The sequence below is a fragment of the Taurulus bubalis genome (assembly GCF_910589615.1).
Source record: "Taurulus bubalis genome assembly, chromosome: 12".
In the NCBI taxonomy this organism is placed as follows: domain Eukaryota; kingdom Metazoa; phylum Chordata; class Actinopteri; order Perciformes; family Cottidae; genus Taurulus; species Taurulus bubalis.
The window spans coordinates 732,411-751,510 of NC_136600.1; the positions used below are offsets into that span (position 1 = coordinate 732,411).

Consider the following 19,100-nt stretch of genomic DNA (forward strand, 5'->3'; position numbering starts at 1 on the left):
TTTTACAGCGCTGAAATCAAAGGCTCATGGGAGGATAAGATATGTGATAACAAACATCAGAATTGTCCCTATTGGAGGGCCCTCCTCCTCCTCCTCCTCCTCCTCCTCCTCTTCCTCCCCCTCCTCCTCTTCCTCCTCCTCCTCCTCCTGAGACGCCCCAGTCACAGGAGTGCTTATAAAACCGGGACACGCTGCCTTCGACACACACCGCGCGCACTGGTCCACTCGTTGTTATTGTTCCATGACTTGTTGTTGTTGTTGTTGTTGTGGACTTTGAAGGTCCGGCGCGTAGCAGCCCCCCCTCTCCAGACGCGCTCCCAGGACGCAGACGATGGGGAAAGAAGCGAGACCCAACTGGGACAACCCGGTCCAGTTCGTTCTGGCCTGCGTGTCGTACGCAGTCGGACTCGGGAACGTGTGGCGCTTCCCGTACCTCTGTCAGATGCACGGTGGAGGTACGTCCCCAGACAGCAGTCTGTCTCTGTCTCATGTCTCATGTGACGCTGGTTTAAACGTATCACAAAGGGAACTTCTGCCTCACATTTAGCAAACAAAAAGAAACAGGAGTTATTTCTGGCATGGGGAAAATGTCGTTGTCCGGTTCATTGACTCCTTTGGTCTCATGGAGTCTTGCAAGGTGCACAGCCTCTGTCTCGATGAGCGAAGGACTCGCTGCAGCTCATAACACTTAGGAAACATTTACACGGAGAGTTCTTATCTACAGACTTTACACTCTAGCTGCTGCTGCAGCACACAGACCAACAGAGGACTGGTCTGTCAAGACTGTACACACCTTATGGTTTTCTTCTTCTTGTCTGGCAGGAGGACGATGGGCTTTGTTCATGTATTTTGAACCCTGTATTACGGTGCAGCACCGTAGTAATCGGAGCAAAAGGGAAAGAAATATCCATCAAATTCATCTTTCAAAAGCGGATGTTCTATTAGAAGAAACAGTATTTTGTTTTAATAACTTTGAGAACAATACAAGAACTTAAAATGCAATTTGATATTATGTATTTACATTTATTCAAGCGGGTAAAAGTTTGGAAATTTCTCTGCAAAGAGCGCGAAATAAAACCACTAAACAGCAATGGATGTGCCTGCTTACAGAGAAGTGCTGATATTATCAGCCCAGTTCTTTTAAAGAGTGGCTTTGTTTCGTCAAAGCACTATTTGGTCCAAATCACATGGCTCTTTGTTGCCGTGTTAGATTGTTTTTACCCCACAAGAGTACAACAGGTGCACAAGTAAGGAGTTCGTGGCTCTGCTCAGTTACACCAAGAGGGATGACTCATGTAGGGCAACATATAGGGAACAGAGCACTGGCGTCTATATATGAACGAGGAGCAGCTCTTGTCATGTTCCTCCTGTGTGGAGCGGTAAGTATAGGTATATATTTCATTCCAGTTAGTTGTACTCTATTTTATTGTGTATATTTTAATATATATATATATATATATATATATATATATATATATATATATATATATATATATATATATATATATGATTACTTTATTTTAATTTGTATATATCTCTCATCCCTGTTGCTTCTTTATATATTTTATCTTGTGTGTTTGTATTTCAAGTTGTAAGGCGCTACTGATGACGACAAAAAAATTTCTCCTTGAGGATTAATAAAGTATATATTCATTCATTCATTCATTTTCAGGATGAAACAGTAGCATTAGGTAAGAATAAACCAGGGCGTTGCCAGATAGTCTTATCAAACAGGCCGTAAAGTGATATACTGTGACATGAGGAGAGGATTGTTATGTCTTTATTGGGTCTGAGTCACGGATCACGAAACAATGAGCACACATCTTCACAATTACCGTCCTCAATGTGGAATTTCGGAGCAGGAAACCAGCGAGCGTCCCTTCCTTATTCCCTGGAGGCTTTGATCGTGTGCCGTTGCTTCAGATTCATGGGAGACACTGTTAAAAGCCAACAAAATAATGATCATCTTAAAATGTTGAGTCTTTTTAAATTTGACTAACAATAGCACACATGATGTCTATAGTGCTGTCGGGCTTTGATTTCAAGCTGAAATGAACCTGAACTGGAGGTTGGGGGGGAAATGTCCCAAATCGTAGTTGGGTCCAAAAAACAAGACTCAAGTATTCAGCAGCAGGTCACCACTCCGTTCACCTGCCAGGACATTGCTCACCAAACAGCGACCACCTGACTTCCCTCCTCGTGGTTGCATGCCTCTGCCAACTAGTCAAGTTGCAGTTTTACATGTTTTTGAGGTCCCAGTGACCTTTGATTACCACATTTCAATCAGTTCGTACTGGGTGGTGGACATGTGTGTGTATTGAAGTATGAAAAAATCTGCACACGATGTTACTGAGATATCACAAGAATGGTCACACGTTGGTTGACCTCCAAAAAACTAATTTGGTGGGTGCAGACAACCTGAGAAACATATTGCCTCCTGCCAACGTCTGTTGCTACCTCACAGGCTTACAATGGACTGCTCTAGATCAAATGTTTGATCCGCTTGATATCTGTTTTTGTTTTCATTATGCCACTAGTGTTATCTTTCAGTAAATCTGTGCGACACTAAGCCTTGAGAAAAAAAAATGTTCTTTGCTCCATATTTCCTGTTGAAAATATGAAGGCCTAGACTAGCAGCAAGTCCTTATGCTTTGACTTTTACTGTTGGTGTGTGTTACTACTCTACTGTGTTTCCTCCTCCAGGGGGGTTCTTGATTCCATATTTGATCATGCTGGTTCTGGAGGGTATCCCCTTATTTTACTTGGAGCTTGCCATTGGTCAGAAGATGAGCCTGGGCAGCATCGGGGCGTGGACTGCCATCAGCCCTTATTTGGGAGGAATAGGTAAGCATTTGATTTGGGGCTATAAAAAATTAATTTAATTAAAATTGACTGAACTGACTGCTGTGCATCTATGCAAGGTTTGGGACAAAATCCCTGCATCCAGATACAGCAGTGATGAGGGAGCGCCCTCCCTTTCTGGTGGCAGATAAGAGAACTGCATGTTGGATTGGCATCGGTGGGAAGACAACCCACTTTGAGTCTACAAAATACAATATAATGCTCAGTGTTGGGTAACGAGCTACAAAGTAACGGATTACAGTAACGATATTACTTTTATAGGTGACGAAGTAAAGTAACGCATTACACTCAACACATTGTAACTACACTACTTTACTAGACCTCAGTAACGCGCGTTCCTGCGTTACTCAAGACATTTGTACCAGTCCGAAAAGTTCTCTTTTAGCGGCGCGCGAGTCACACGACACTTCCTGATGAACAGCCAATCACAGAACTTTACTCATGCGATACAATCGCTATTTTGAAGAATAGAGAAAAATGATAAACTTCATAGGATATAGTGCACTTTCTGGTTATTTAGGCAAAGATGAAGTGGATTTTCTGTTTATTTAATTGCATTTTCAGTTTCTATTTTTTTGGGTTAAGTGCATTTCTGTTTCTATTTTATGGGAAAAAGTGCCCTTCATTTTTCTATCTTTCTTAAACCACTACAATGATTCCTATAACAAGCTGGTTTTGTTCTTAGGAGTCGGCCCCCATTTGGTTTAGTGGAGTCTCATGTTTCCAAAAGCCTGTTTTCAATGTGTTATGCTGTTTGACCTGAATGTCCCCACCATACGCAGCCTCTTGTATCCTGTTGTTTGTGGATTCTAAAGTGAGGCATATTTCTTTGGTCAGACAGTGTGAACAGGGTTAATGTTCCTTCAAGTTAATGGCTGAGTTTTATATGCCATTTAGTTTTACATGTTTACAATACACTATGTGGAAAGGCTAAGAGATGCCCTTTATTGAACATTGAACATAAAGTGATGAAAGGGCCATGATGTTTGTCCAGGTATCTTTGCGGTTAATTTGGACATTTGCTTAAAAAAAAAAGGAAAGTAAAGTAACTAGTAGTGAAGTTGCTTTTTAATGCAGTAACTAGTAAAGTAATCTAGTTACAATTTTCAGAAGTAACTTGTAACTAGTTACTTTTTCTGAGTAACTACCCCAACACTGATAATGCTTCACACAACATTTTAAGCAATACTTTTTCAACACTATTAGACGAGACCACAGTTCTGGCAACTCTCATTCACTTACGGGACGTGTTTCTATGACATGGATTAACTGACATGGAAGACTTGATAGGTGCTTGTAGAATAAGTACAATGTGAAGAGAAAAAAAATTGTCCTTTGTAATGATTTCAAATTTTTCTTCTGTCATTTGTTTTGTTTTAGGCCTTGCTAGTGTTGTGACGTCCCTGTATCTGTGTCTCTATTACAACATCATCAATGCGTGGAGTTTCTGGTACCTCTTTCATTCATTTCAAGTGAGCTGCTAATTAACAACCTACTGTAATGTGTATCATTAGCCGATACTAGACACATGTACTGTATACATCTAAACTGTCGGATGTGGCTTGGGCAGGAAGCCAACACGCCTTTACTGTCCTGTGTTCACTCCCATCTCAGTCAGTCCTGCCCTGGGCAGAGTGCCCCCTCAATTCCAACCGGACAGGGCCGATAGAGGAGTGTGAAAAGGCAACGCCCACCCAGTACTTCTTCTACAGGGAAACGCTGAACATCTCTTCTTCTTTTGAGGAGAATGGAGGCATTCATACAGGCCAGGCCATGTGCCTTCTGCTGACCTGGGGGATTACCTACCTGTTCATTGTCCGAGGAGTAAAGTCAACGGGAAAGGTAAGAGTGACCCAAGATGATGTCCCTCAGACGAAGAATAATGAAAGCATACGAGCTGAGAGGTATTCCTCATTGTCCATGGTTTGAATCTAGTCAGTCAACTGGAACTGACAACTTTTAAGATGGAAAAAACAAGGACTGGAAACTTCAGCAGTTTCAATAGCGGACACTCGACTGTCCTACAGTTATTACACACATGTGAACTAACCACAGACACAGTGAGCGGATATTTGGCATAAAGTTACAAATGAAACTCCAAAGACTGTACAATCACTGCATTCAGTTTGAAGAAACGTTTATCTTCTCTGTAATTTAATTTTGAGGGTGTAATCTGGTCAGTGACCCTGGTGGGTTACACATGATCAAAATGAACACAATAACTGCAGCGGCAACAGTTTCCAAAAAGAGAGGGACGTAAAAAGGCCAAGGAGTCCAAAACTAGCCAACTGAAAATGCGCATTAAAAATGTAGCATGCAAGTGTTTGACCAGTGAGAGGGATGATGCTGAAGTTGTCCAACAAGCCAACCCTTTCCCACGCATTCACTCCCACGTTTGAACTCTGACCCGAACTTTTCCGTTTGTCTCCATCTGTAGGTGGTGTACTTCACAGCCATATTTCCATACGTGGTCCTCTTCATCTACCTGATCCGGGGCTTCACTCTGCATGGTGCCTTCAACGGCGTCGCATACATGTTCACACCGAAGGTAAGGGTGTGTTGGAAATTGTGCAATAGGCATACCGACATTTCAGCAGGGAGATGTCATCTAACAAAATGCTGGAAAACATGTGTTTCAATAGTAAATATGTATTCCCTATGTATTGTCATACCTAGGACAAGGACAATACTCGATACTTGATTTCCAAGACAATGTTTCTAATATATGAAGGGCCAGTAAATAGCATTTCAAAATGTGGCAAGTGCCAATCGAACATTCAATCGCTGAGCCACAGAAAACATTACAGAAAATACAGCATGGCATTCCACGAACAGCTCAAGAACGTTCTCATATTGTGCCTATGTATCCTTAACGCCTCTGCATGAGAGCAAAACAATTAAATATGAATTCTTACAATATTTACGTCTATTTATTTTGCATGTGCGTCTGCTGCAGATGGAGCAGCTCGCCAACCCGACTACATGGATCAACGCGGCCACTCAGATCTTTTTCTCTCTGGGTTTGGGTTTTGGGACGCTCATAGCATTTGCCAGCTACAACCACTACAACAACAACTTTGAGCGTCAGGCCATCGTTGTTTCAATCATCAACTGTGGAACCTCCATCTTTGCCAGCATTGTCACCTTTTCCATTTATGGGTTCAAGGCCACTGTCAACTACGAGAACTGCTTAGAGAGGTAGGTGTGTGTGTGTGTGTGTGTGTGTGTGTGTGTGTGTGTGTGTGTGTGTGTGCGTGTGTGCGTGTGCGTGTGCGTGTGCGCGTGTGTGCGTGCGCGCCGGGAGAGTTCCCGGTGGGCCTAATGGTTAGCAACGTAACTATTCGGCTAACGTTGTAGCCTTGATTAATATCGTTGCAGCGTTGTCAACCTATTCCCAAGCAAAATATTAAATTGAATTAAAATATTAGCCTTTTTATATCACCCACAATATGGCGATCCATAGACTTTGCATATATATATATATATATATATATATATATATATATATTTATTTATTGAAGTATGCAGTAATATGACTTAATTGTTCTTTGTAGCTTCGGAGCAGCAGATACGATGTGTCCATTTGTGTCCATTTAAGACTCTCACAGTACAACCTCCTCACAGATGCTTATCCTGGCATTGGGTTAGCATATACGTTTATGTTGACTTTGTCCATCACACAGGTTGCATGTGAGAGAAGCTTCTCAACCTTAAAATGTGTGAAGACTAGGCTACGAAGCTCATTGAGGCAGGACAACTTGGAGGCGTTCATGTTAATGTGCACAGAGAAGGAAATCCTCATGTCTATAAGCAGCGACACAGTTATGGATCCAGTGGCTGAAACCAGTGCACTGCTTAGGCGGTTACTGACGCTGTAGATGCTGTTGGTGCTGTTCACCATGTCACTGTATACTGTACTGTGAGTTAAACTGTAAACATTAGTTCAATATGCCTCTTTGTTGAAGAGTGGGATACGTTTCAAATGTTTGATTTATTTACTTCTGCTTTTGTTAATTTATCAACCAATCCTTGTGGAATAGTGGAATCTTTTTTGTTAACTTCTCATCTTAAGTGGATTATTATTGTTGTATTTAACCATGACATTATTTGTTGGACCATGGTATTAATAAAAAAAACTACAGGATAGTAAGAGCTGAACTGTTGCTTCATTTATCCAATTTCCACTACCATGGAAAAAGTGGGCCGGTCTTGAGCCTGAAATTCCCGGGCTGAAAAGCGGCCCCACTCCGGCCCTGCCTAGCGTGTATATGTATGTGCCATTGGATGAGGGATGAGGTATTGTGTTGTCCCGGAAGAGGTGTGGATGTAAGATGTGGGATGCATCGTTTATGAGAGGTGATTCTGCGAAATCTCCCCCAAGCTGTCAGCGTCAAAACGTTTGCTGAGCTGGTCAAACAGGCGGTTTTAGATACCAGACTGACGAATGGGAGGTCTGCAAGTTCTAATACACTGTAGCTGATTGGAGGGAAAGTAGTGGAGAAAGTTGGGGTCTTCAAGAACTTCTAGTGTTCTGGATTCTTGAAGAGAATATGTCTGACCATATGCATGCTCCCTCCCTCTTGATCACCCACACTTGGACTCTTCTCGTCTATTTCTCTCTGACCCACGTCCCTTTCACTCTCAGTTATATTTCTTTGATTATTGGATCTTCCAGTCTAGCTCCCCTCAGTCATTTGACCACCTTGCTCATGCTCTGAGCTGGAAGTTACCACAGTTGTTCAGGATATGGCTCTTTGATCTTTCTGGGAACATGGTATCTGTCCAATGCTTCCTCAACCGACTTAAGGTTTCGGTTTCTATGCACATTTTACTTTTATTTTCAACACAATCTGTAAGTGTTAGGAAATACTATTTTAGAATAATAATAAGATGTTGGCCTAATGAGAGATAGCAAATGGACATTGAGTTAATATATTTTTTGGCATATAGTTTACTTCAAAGTGTATTAGCGAAGGTTTATATCTTTTAATGTGTAGGACACAGGGTTGATGTGATAATCAACTATATAGTGAAGTAGTGAAGGCCACTGCTGGTGCTTGATAGGCAGGGTGAAGACCTGTACTCTTCAAGTAATGGCCCTTTTGCCCTTTCTTCCAGGACACGTCTACTACTGCTGAATACATTTAATCTAGCAGAGGACAGCATCGCCATGGACAATGTCTTTGAGTGGATCGAGAAGCTGAACACGACATACCCAGAGCAGTTTGCTGAAATCGGCAACAAACTGGAAGGCTGTGACCTGGAGAGCGAACTAGACACTGTATGTTCCCCATCACTACAATCGTCTTAATATGTGTAATTATTAATATATTGAGAATACATTTCATCCACACATATTGTGAGACAAGAAAACGTTTTGAAACAAATACAAAAGAACAGTACAATCGTTAACAATAAGGTGCCACCTAATTATGGGAGGAAATCCAGTACCTGCAGTATGAGCTGATCTTTCAGTTAGTAATACTCAAAGCTCCTGCAAACGGAGAAATGCACTGTGCTGCCAAGCAAAATAGCTTCTCGTGCTCATGTGCGATTTGCAAATATTTAAATGCTGTAATATTTATACATTTAGCGCAAAATGGGTCCCTTTCTATGCAAATGACCCTCATTGCAAAAACAGTCCAATTCAGAGAGTTGGTGTAACTGAAGCACATTCATAACTTCCCCCTGAAAATGAAGCTACGCATTTGAAAACACCAACAGCACTGATATTAAATCCCAAATATGGTTGTCAGGGCCAGCTGAGCCTTCACTGCTGGCCTAAACAGAATCACAAAGTTATAGCTATTTTATAATTATTTTTTTTTTCAAATACACTACATGTATTATAATTATGTTTTCCCTATTAGCTTATTTTATCATTGCACAGCTCCTGTCTTCGTCTGTTGCTCTGCTTCCAGCCTGCAGCGCTGCTTCTAGTGCAGCTTGTTTTAAGGAGAGCTTTTATCCAATCAGATTTCACCTCTACGTCTCTATGGAAGCAGAGCGGCTTCTAGCTGGCCTTTGCAGATTAAAGTATATGGGGACGTTGTCGTGATTGTCATAGTCTTCAACCAATCAGATCTTTGGTTTGACATGCTGGCCATATTCTTTGACGTGTCAGCGCTTGTAAGCTGGCGTGGAATAACGTCAGCATCAACATGCGCTGTGATTGGTCAGTGGGCCAGCGTGACCATTAACATGCGCTGTGATTGGTCAGTGGGCCAGCGTGACCATTAACATGCGCTGTGATTGGTCAGTGGGCCAGCGTGACCATTAACATGCGCTGTGATTGGTCAGTGGGCCAGCGTGACCATTAACATGCGCTGTGATTGGTCAGTGGGCCAGCGTGACCATTAACATGCGCTGTGATTGGTCAGTGGGCCAGCGTGACCATTAACATGCGCTGTGATTGGTCAGTGGGCCAGCGGGACTTTAGTCAACAGAAAGCTACCCAGCTGCTAGCAGAACTCAGGAGGAGCAAGAAGAGTTCAGGCTGAAACATAAGAGATGTTATGATATTTTTTGTGTTTTGCTTGGTATATTTTTTAACACTCAATGGCTGGAGGAGGAGGAGAAGAAACTGACTTGGTGGCTGATTTACTGACAACGCCTTTCTCACGGAGGGTTTTGGGCCTGTTTGGCAGTGACGATCCAAATATCGACTGCCACTGTCGAGCGGACATTTTCAGCCCTAAAACGCATGGAAAATCATTCCGGAAACGCAACAGGGAGTCTCGACTGTCCTCACTGGTCCATGGCCATCGAGAAGGAGCTGTTACTGGAACTGAAGCGCACCGATAAACTGGACAACCGCGTCATTGAACTGTTTGTTAACAAAGAGAGGAGGATGGACTTTGTCTTTATTAAGTGAACAGCATGTGGTGAGTGAACTGCTTTTGTGTTTTTACATCTGCAGTAGCATTGTGTTAATGTGTCTATGGTGTTATTATATAGTTAGTTAATATCGTTCCTTCTGATCGTGGCTCGTGTTCTTGAGTGTGCAGCGTTTTAGTGCCGCAGTTTTGTTACAACTAAATGTGACTGGTTCTTGTTGATGTGGGCTGGCCATAGGGGAAATCCCTGGTAGGCCGACGGGGTTGGGTTGGTCAAGTAGGTCAGTCAGGACGCACAACACCGCCGAGGCGAGGTTGGAGGCATCCGACTGAGAAGCACTGCCTAATTGCACATTGCTCCATGGGAGTGTCCACTGTTTCCTCCATAAAGCGCCTTTTTTTCGTCAAACTGTTTTAAATAGCTCCGCAGGTCGGTCGGTCCACACACCTGTGTGACCTCCCTCCCGCCGTGTATCCAGTGGGCCGGTCTGACAGTAACTCCCGGGTCACTTTTTCCCCCTAATGACGCAGCATCCCATCATGCGCGTTTACGATATCAGACGGCACAGAAGGCCCAGGTAGAAAATGCACGGCCCGCCACTGCATTTAAGAAATGAAGCTTTAAGAAATGCTTATGCATCTGAAAAGTGTGAAGCATTGTAAAGGACATTTTTAGAAGGAATCTACTAAGTGTTTTTGTTGTTGTCTGATTGAGTGCTTCATTTGGCACTACAGGAAACAAGGGGAGTGAGAGATGCACCTAAAGTCCTGACTGAAAGGGAACATCCATATCGTGGTCAGTGCCTTTAATCCCGATTCCCGTCATTTGGTATGATTGAAACTGGAGGTTACAGTCATGACACTGGGAGAGTAGAACCTAAACATATTATCCAAAAAGGGACGATTCCATTCTGACCGTTAAAGCCAGCGGATCATCAGCAAATGGAACAAAATGTGGTTTGAGAAAGCAGCTTTGTTTTACAGCTCTGGGTTCCAACATAGTTTGATGACAAACCATTAGTCAGGACAGCAGTACGATCTTCCACTTGGCATATTGTATTGGCTGAGTTGTAGGAATTTGAACCAAGCTGAGCGGGACTTCATGGAAATTAGGTTATTAGTTTATTTTTTGTACATTTTGAAGACTTTTGGTTTTACTGCTATTCAGCCAGAATTCATCAAGCAATTTAGGTCATCTTCTATGGTTCTGTGTATAGATGTTATAACTGGACCACTTGGAGGATATGTTGACACCCAGGTATTAAAACTCGTTTGACCACTTAAACGCAGTAGAAACAAGTTGTGAACACAGTAATGGACAATCTTCACCTTTTTAAGTTGATATAACAAATGTGTGCGCAAACAGTTGCTTATTTCCATACCTGCAACATTACCATTCATTTGCAGTTGTTTTTCTCGTGCTGACGAGTGTGCTGTAATGAGCCTCTTTTAGCTCTGTGTCTCTAGCTGCTAAATGCTCCACTGTGTTCAATTCAGTTTATTTTGTATAGCCCAACATCACAAATACAAGTTTGCCTCGGAGGGCTTTACAATCTGTACACATGACATCCCTGTCCCGGGACCTCACATCGGATCAGGAAAAACTCCCCCAATAAAGATAGTAAAAACCCTTTCACAGGGAAAAAAAGGGAAGAAACCTGAGGGAGAGCAACAGAGGAGGATCCCTCTCCCCGGATGGACAGAAGCAATAGATGTCATGTGGCCAGAATGAATAACCTAACAGAGTTACAGCACATTACATGAATGTGACAGAAATGATTCATATAATGAGTAGTATGCATGGTCCATGATCCAGATAGCCACGACCCATTAAGCAGAAGGAGGTAGAGAGGAGGGGCATCCCAGGGGCAGTGGGAGGAGAAAGCAGGGCCATGGCAGCTGGCAGGACGGCTCCAGGCCAGTTGCATCAGCAGGGCCATGGTTGCATCAGCAGGGCATCCAGGCAGCCACGAATCCATGGAAAAAGAAAGTAGAGTTAGAAATATGCATTGAAGAGACAATCATTTAGGAGAGGAGGAGAGGAAGAGAAGGAAAGGAGGAGCTCAGTGTATCCTAAGATGTCCCCCAGCAGTCTAGGCCTATAGCAGCATATCTAGGGGCTGGACCAGGGCAAACCTGAAACAGCCCTAACTATAAGCCTGAAACAGCCCTAACTATAAGCCTGAAACAGTCCTAACTATAAGCGCCATCAAAGAGGAAAGTCTTAAGTCTACTCTTAAATGAGGTGACTGTCTGCCCCCCGGACTGAAAGTGGAAGCTGATTCCACAGAAGAGGAGCCTGATAACTGAAAGCTCTAGCCCCCAACCTACTTTTAACACCCTGGGAACCACAAGTAACCCTGCATTCAGTGAGCGTAATGCTCTAGTGGGGTAATATGGCACTATAAGGCCCTTAAGATATGATGGTGCATCACCAGTTAAGGCTTTGTAGGAAAGGAGAAAGATTTTAAATATGATTCTCGATCTTACAGGAAGCCAGTTCCCCAGCTTGTCTCTGATTGGGTCTGCAGCTATTGAATAGATACCTTTTAAATTATTAGATCATAGAATATTATATAATTCATTATATATTAAAGGAGAGACAGGACATCTTTGAAAAAGGATTGCACACGTTGTCCCATATAAAGCAAGAGGCAGACGGATAAGTCCCAGTGGACCAAATGGAATGCAGCCATAAGACCTGAAGGGTATGAACAGGGTGGAATGCAGCCATAAGACCTGAAGGGTATGAACAGGGTGGAATGCAGCCATAAGACCTGAAGGGTATGAACAGGGTGGAATGCAGCCATAAGACCTGAAGGGTATGAACAGGGTGGAATGCAGCCATAAGACCTGAAGGGTATCAACAGGGTGGAATGCAGCCATAAGACCTGAAGGGTATCAACAGGGTGGAATGCAGCCAGAAGACCTGAAGGGTATCAACAGGGTGGAATGCAGCCATAAGACCTGAAGGGTATCAACAGGGTGGAATGCAGCCATAAGACCTGAAGGGTATCAACAGGGTGGAATGTAGCCATAAGACCTGAAGGGTATCAACAGGGTGGAATGCAGCCATAAGACCTGAAGGGTATCAACAGGGTGGAATGCAGCCATAAGACCTGAAGGGTATCAACAGGGTGGAATGTAGCCATAAGACCTGAAGGGTATCAACAGGGTGGAATGCAGCCATAAGACCTGAAGGGTATCAACAGGGTGGAATGCAGCCATAAGACCTGAAGGGTATCAACAGGGTGGAATGCAGCCATAAGACATGAGGGGTCTCTCTCAAGACTCCTCTGCTTTGGAGAGCACAAGTTGAGTCGGTCTCTCTTCATCCCTTCAGGCCGTGGAGGGCACGGGTCTGGCCTTCATTGTGTACAGCGAGGCCATCAAGAACATGCCCGTGTCTCAGCTGTGGTCGGTGCTCTACTTCTTCATGCTGCTGCTGCTGGGGATGGGCAGCATGCTGGGCAACATCACGGCCATCACCACCCCGCTGCGGGACTTCAAGGTCTTGTCCCACATCAGCGACGAGTTGCTCAACGGTAAGATCCTGTGCTGGCAGATCATACGGGCCCCAGAAGCAAAGCGCCATATTGGTTTATTTTAGCGCATCGACAAGTACTCCCATCATTCACTGAAGTAAAAGTACTAAAGTGTAGAAATACTCTGATACAAGTAAAAGTCTGGCATTCAAAAACCGTACTTCAGTAAAAGTACATAACTAATGTCATCAAAATAAATCATATATTGTATTATCAATCACATAAAATCAAATAACTGTAGTGCAGTAAAAGAGTATTGCTACATTTCCCTATGACATGTAGTGGAGTAGAAGTATATAGTAATAGTAAATATTTACTTGAGTAACTGTGCTTTTCATCCACTGGTACATTATATTATTATATTCACACACATTCATATCCACGTGTTGCTGTGCAGCGACTGCTAACGCGTGTGTGTCTCAGGGTTAGTGTGCATCTTCTGCCTGCTGCTCGGCCTGGGCTTCACCACCACGTCAGGGAACTACTGGTTCACCATGTTCAACGACTACGGAGCCAACTTCTCGCTGCTCTTCGTCGTGCTCCTCGAGGTCATAACCGTCAGTTACATCTACGGGATCAAAAGGTTTGTGTGTTTGTGTGCGGCAGCACCAGCGTACTATGAAAAATAACAGTGCCTCCATCTAACCATTTTGTGAGGCTTACAATTAGTCGTTGGTTTTAGTCTGAACTGTCTCGTTTTAATTAATTTCAGGAAGGCAAAACAAATAAAAAGCAGCAAACCCAGTTTAGGCTAAATTAGTTTAGATTATTACGGCCTAAACAATTCATGCAGATTATGAAAAGGCCTCTCATCGTGCCGTCTTGTAATTCAGTCCTGTAACAGCAGGCTATTATATAAATTGTCATACCGATGGATTTATGGATAAATCTACATCAGCTTGTTTTAAAAAAAAAAAACGATAATGTGGGTAGATTTGTTAGCGTGTCAGAAAGACATTTAAATGCCGGTTTTATTACACAAAATGATACATTTGCACATAGTTCTTCTCAAGGTTATGATTTGTATTTGATAGTTTTCCTCAAAATACGATAATCTTAAGCCTCTGGTTAGACCGTGCAACATTTACCACATTACTGCCTTCAGCTGTGTGTGGTTTGAACAGGTCTTCTCATTTTAGGTTTGAAAAAGACATAGAAGACATGCTGGGTAATCGTCCCAACTGGTACTGGAAGATCATGTGGGGGGGGGTCAGTCCCCTTCTCCTCATCACCCTCTTCATCGTCTACATCGTCAACTACATCCAGGGAGGGACACCCACCTACCAAGCCTGGGACAGAGAGCTGGTGAGCTTCTTTCTCCTCTTGACTCATGTCTTGGACTACTTTCTATTTCTCTCTCCAAGCTGGTGCTCACATGTGACTGAGCCGGGGTTAAATTGGGCCGGAGACATCCTTGTGATGTCCAAATGGCAATCGCATAGCTTTTTCTTCTTTTGTATCATCGCATATCATATCTCATGTTCTCTTCCTTCTGGGTGAAAAGCTACGACGACTACTGCTCATGAATATGTTATGGGCCAGGGCTTCTCAACCTTTTGTAACATGTGAAAAGCCCAATTCCGATTGTTCAAAAGATTCCGAGGTCCAACTGCCCAAATTAATGAGAAAGAAACCCCAACATGACCAAAAGGAAGAAAAGTAAATATAAATCATTAAACGGTGCAGTGAGGATGTCTGCACTGTACAAGCAGAGGTGTGACTCGTAGGATGAAGACTGAGGACGGCTACTTATGGTGGGTGGGTCAAACAAACACAGGACTTTCAACCAGGAGACCAGCGTTCGTGTTGTTTTGAGTTACGTTACTGATGCTTGTGATGTTTTTTCTCATACTTATGTTACGGCGTAAAATGACACGTTGAAAGCCTAAAATGTGTAAACGTGACCTTTCAATGGCGTGCTATCCATGCACCTTCCGATGAGATGAGGTTGGAAGTTGATAAAAATGTTTTTGTCAGAAAGGGAAACAAAAGAGCCGAACATGATGATCAGTGGGCTCCACGCTGACGTTACAATGAAGGTAACGTGTGTCCAAGAGAGACCAGCTGGTTACTGTGAATGTTGATGTTGAAGAGAGGCAGAACTAGTCAGCTGTGAAGCATCTCTAAATGGCTCCACTAATCTGAATGCAGTCCTAAAGCTAACCTTATGCGATAAGGTGAGCTTTGCTTCCGGTCAGGAAGTTGTCCGCGTTTTCGTCTAGGAACCTTAAGCCTTTCACAGTGTCAGTGATATTATTGGTGAAGAATCTTCCTCAATCACTAAAAGGTATTTTGATGCACAATATGAATCTACAGTAGAAAAATAAACAAAAACTGTAGCAGAATAATAGAGGCAAAACCCGCCATGAATATAGGCACTTTCCTTACAGGCTGTAAGGAAAGTGTGTGTGTGTGTGTGTGTGTGTGTGTGTGTGTGTGTGTGTGTGTGTGTGTGTGGGAGCATCGGCTCGACGGACCACCGTCTGACAATCAGCCACAGTTCCTGTGTAACAACTGACCCGGTTTCCTCAGGGCAAGTCGGTGGTGATGGAGTACCCGGTCTCCGGTCAGCTCTTCATCGGGCTGCTGCTGGTGTCGTCTGTCAGCTGCGTGCCGCTCACCGCGCTGTACGTCTACTGCAAGAAGAGGAAGCAGCGCGCCGAGCGCACGCCGTCTACGGAGTGACCAGATGGTGAAGAAACACTTCGCACATCTGTCATCTGTCACGCAGCGCCACCTACTGGTGTCGGGTATCTTCAGGTGAACGTATTACTGGACAGCTTCCATTAGTATTAAAGGCAGATTTCTGAGCCAGATTCCAATCAATACTCTGTGCACTGAAAGAGAAGTTCAAGTTGTATTTGCAGCATTATTTTAGTTTGCTTGATTGTCAAACATTCAGAGCAAATGTAGTTCAGTATTTCATGTTGACTAAATTGGGATGAATGTCAGACGATGTGTAGCATACTCAGTGGGTTGTGTGTTTGAGTATGTTCTTCTTTTTATAATGTCTTATGCACTGGACAAATGTCATGTTGTTTCATATTCAGCCATAGATAGTAATGCCTCACTGGAGAGTGCTAATTCAGGGTCAAATCAAGTTAATTTGTTAAAGATGCACATTCCCAAATGGGATGAAAGTCCAGCGATAAGATGATAGGAAGTCCAGCACGACTGCAATTTTATTTTCTTTATTTTTGTGCCATTGGTAAATAAGATGTTATTAACTGTCATAGACAATGAACTAACGAGTTTGATGTCAATTCAAATCAAAAGTGCAATTAACATATAACATCTCTTCTTTCTGCTCTTTATTTCTTGTTGTATGGCAGAAGATGATACATTTTTTATTAAAGGCAAATGTTGATGTTAATAATGGACATGTAGTCTCTCTGTGTGCGAGTGTTTCTATAATGAAAACAAGTATCCCTGTGTATGATATTCCAACAATACGAATAAGTAGGAGCAAGCTCAAATTGTGGCACCGGCACCTCGTATAGGCCCTTCCTGTGGCACCTACGAGCTGCCACAACTTTGCGGCAGCTGCCACTAGTTTTGCGGCAGCTGCCACAACTTTGCGGCAGCTGCCACTAGTTTTGCGGCAGTTGCCACAACTTTGCGGCAGCTGCCACTAGTTTTGCGGCAGTTGCCACAACTTTGCGGCAGCTGCCACAACTTTGCGGCAGCTGCCACTAGTTTTGCGGCAGCTGCCACTAGTTCTGCGGCAGCTGCCACAACTTTGCGGCAGCTGCCACTAGTTTTGCGGCAGCTGCCACAACATTGCGGCAGCTGCCACAACTTTGCGGCAGCTGCCACTAGTTCTGCGGCAGCTGCCACTAGTTCTGCGGCAGCTGCCACTAGTTCTGCGGCAGCTGCCACTAGTTCTGCGGCAGCTGCCACAACTTTGCGGCAGCTGCCACAACAAGCTCAAATCGTGGCACCTGCCGCGGCACAGGAGGCACCTGCCACAGCAGCTCAGGACCTCCACGGCAGTTCGGGACCTCCTGCCGCGGAAATTCAGGACCTGCTGGGAGCTGCCACTACGAGCTGCCGTGCCGGAGCAGTTGCCACTAGTTTTTAAATCGTGGCGCACCTCGTAGAGCACCTGTGTCAGACCCGTTTTCAGTGAGTCACGGGTCACAACACGCTTTACTTGCGTGAGTTTACTATTTGTGATAGTTCTCTTCATTCCCGACTTTTTTATTCATTTAATATTAGCTTAAGCAGTTCAGAACCACTGCCCCATAATTATGTGCATGTAATCTTTGTCTTTGTTATTTTCTTCTGTTTTAAGTTTGATCTTACGTGGGTTTCTTAACCCTAAATTAAATGGATTTATGTCATAGAAACAGAACAATTTGCTTACATATATTTTTACATTTATATAAATCCATGTACAATATTTTTACACTTGAATAAACAATATCAAATACAAAGAAAAAAAAATATGTGTCATCTGGTGAGATGCCCAGATGCATAGTTTAAGGATGTCACCCAGGTAGCCAAAACGACCTGTATTAACTGAATGCACAAATTGCATTACATTTTAAATAGAACTCTAACTGAACACAAAAAGACTACCGTACCGTCAATGTTGTCTCCCTAGAAGTAGCATTTCCATCATGTGCTTTTTGCATTCATTTGCAAGGTTTCCTTGATTATTCTTCATTATTATTTTTACAACTCCCAACAGTCATACCTTCCGAGACCTTAATGCAGGGGTCACCAACCTTTTTGAAACCAAAAGCTACTTCAAGGGTACAAAATAATACGAGGGCTACTTGTTTGATACAAAGTTGCACAGATCACCTTTTATTAATAATAATAATAATATATGTGAAGTGACTGATCACACATCAATGTTAATTATTCCTCACAATAATTATTAACAATAATTTCCACGACAATGATGGTAGGAAAAAAAATGTGTTATCACTTTGTTAGAAAAATTAAAATAAAGTTATATCCGTTCAAAAAATAACTAATATTTAGTTTTGAACCACAAAATGAGCAGGCTTTGTCACTGCAGTGTTTTTCAGGCTTTTGGAACAATATTTCCAGAGCCTCGAAATGCGAAGTCAGAATTTATGGGGCTCCGCAGGCTGTTTGTCTTGACCTGCAAATACATGAACTGTTAGGCTTTACAAGTGATCGCTGATAGCTTAAAGCAGCAAATCCCATTGTGAAAAGCACGCCTCTCCCCCTCTCTCTCAATTCAATTGGCTTTATGGCATGAATGTTGGAACAACAATATTGCCAAAGCATCAAGACACAGTAAAAACACAAAAATATACAACTCTCCTGGACAACAATAATAACAATAAGATTGAAAGAGTACAAGTGGGTGGGTATGTGCGTGTGTCATGGATAAAGCATTGTTTGCAGCGATGCCACAGCACCTGTTGATGGTGTCATAGACACGCCTCACCGCTCATTGTAGGAATATAACTTGACAAGCCGACAGGCTAACTGCCGACAGGCTAACTGCTAACAGGCTAGCTGCCAACAGGTTAACTGCCAACAGGCTAGCTGCCAACAGGCTAGCTGCCAACAGGCTAGCTGCCAACAGGTTAACTGCTAATAGGTTAACTGCTAACAGGCTAACTGCCAACAGCAGAGCTGCCAACTTTTCAAAAAACCTTGGAGTGAGATTTTGTCGGGGTGACCAACATGTTGCCGCGCACGCAGCCACACACGTTGGTGCATTTAGCTCCACCTGGATGGACACATGAAATAAAATGATGCTGGCTATTGTAACACTCCAAGGTAGGTATAGTTTGCTAGATGAATATGCTTAACTCTGGGCTAGTATCAGATGATACGTATAACTACAGAGCCTTAAGGAATAAATGTCAGC

General features: G+C 43.2%; 1 protein-coding gene across 1 annotated transcript; it reads left to right on the forward strand.

Annotated features, from left to right (window-relative positions):
* Positions 1 to 331: 331 nt before the first annotated feature.
* Positions 332 to 15,928, forward strand: slc6a20 (solute carrier family 6 member 20; the record flags this gene model as incomplete). The annotated part of the gene is made up of 11 exons (XM_079227934.1): positions 332 to 455; positions 2,704 to 2,844; positions 4,243 to 4,334; positions 4,477 to 4,704; positions 5,300 to 5,410; positions 5,819 to 6,060; positions 7,981 to 8,143; positions 13,042 to 13,243; positions 13,667 to 13,826; positions 14,383 to 14,548; positions 15,776 to 15,928. 11 exons carry the CDS (start codon positions 332 to 334, stop codon positions 15,926 to 15,928), a joined length of 1,782 nt encoding a protein of 593 aa, XP_079084060.1.
* Between the last annotated feature and the right edge of the window lie 3,172 nt (positions 15,929 to 19,100).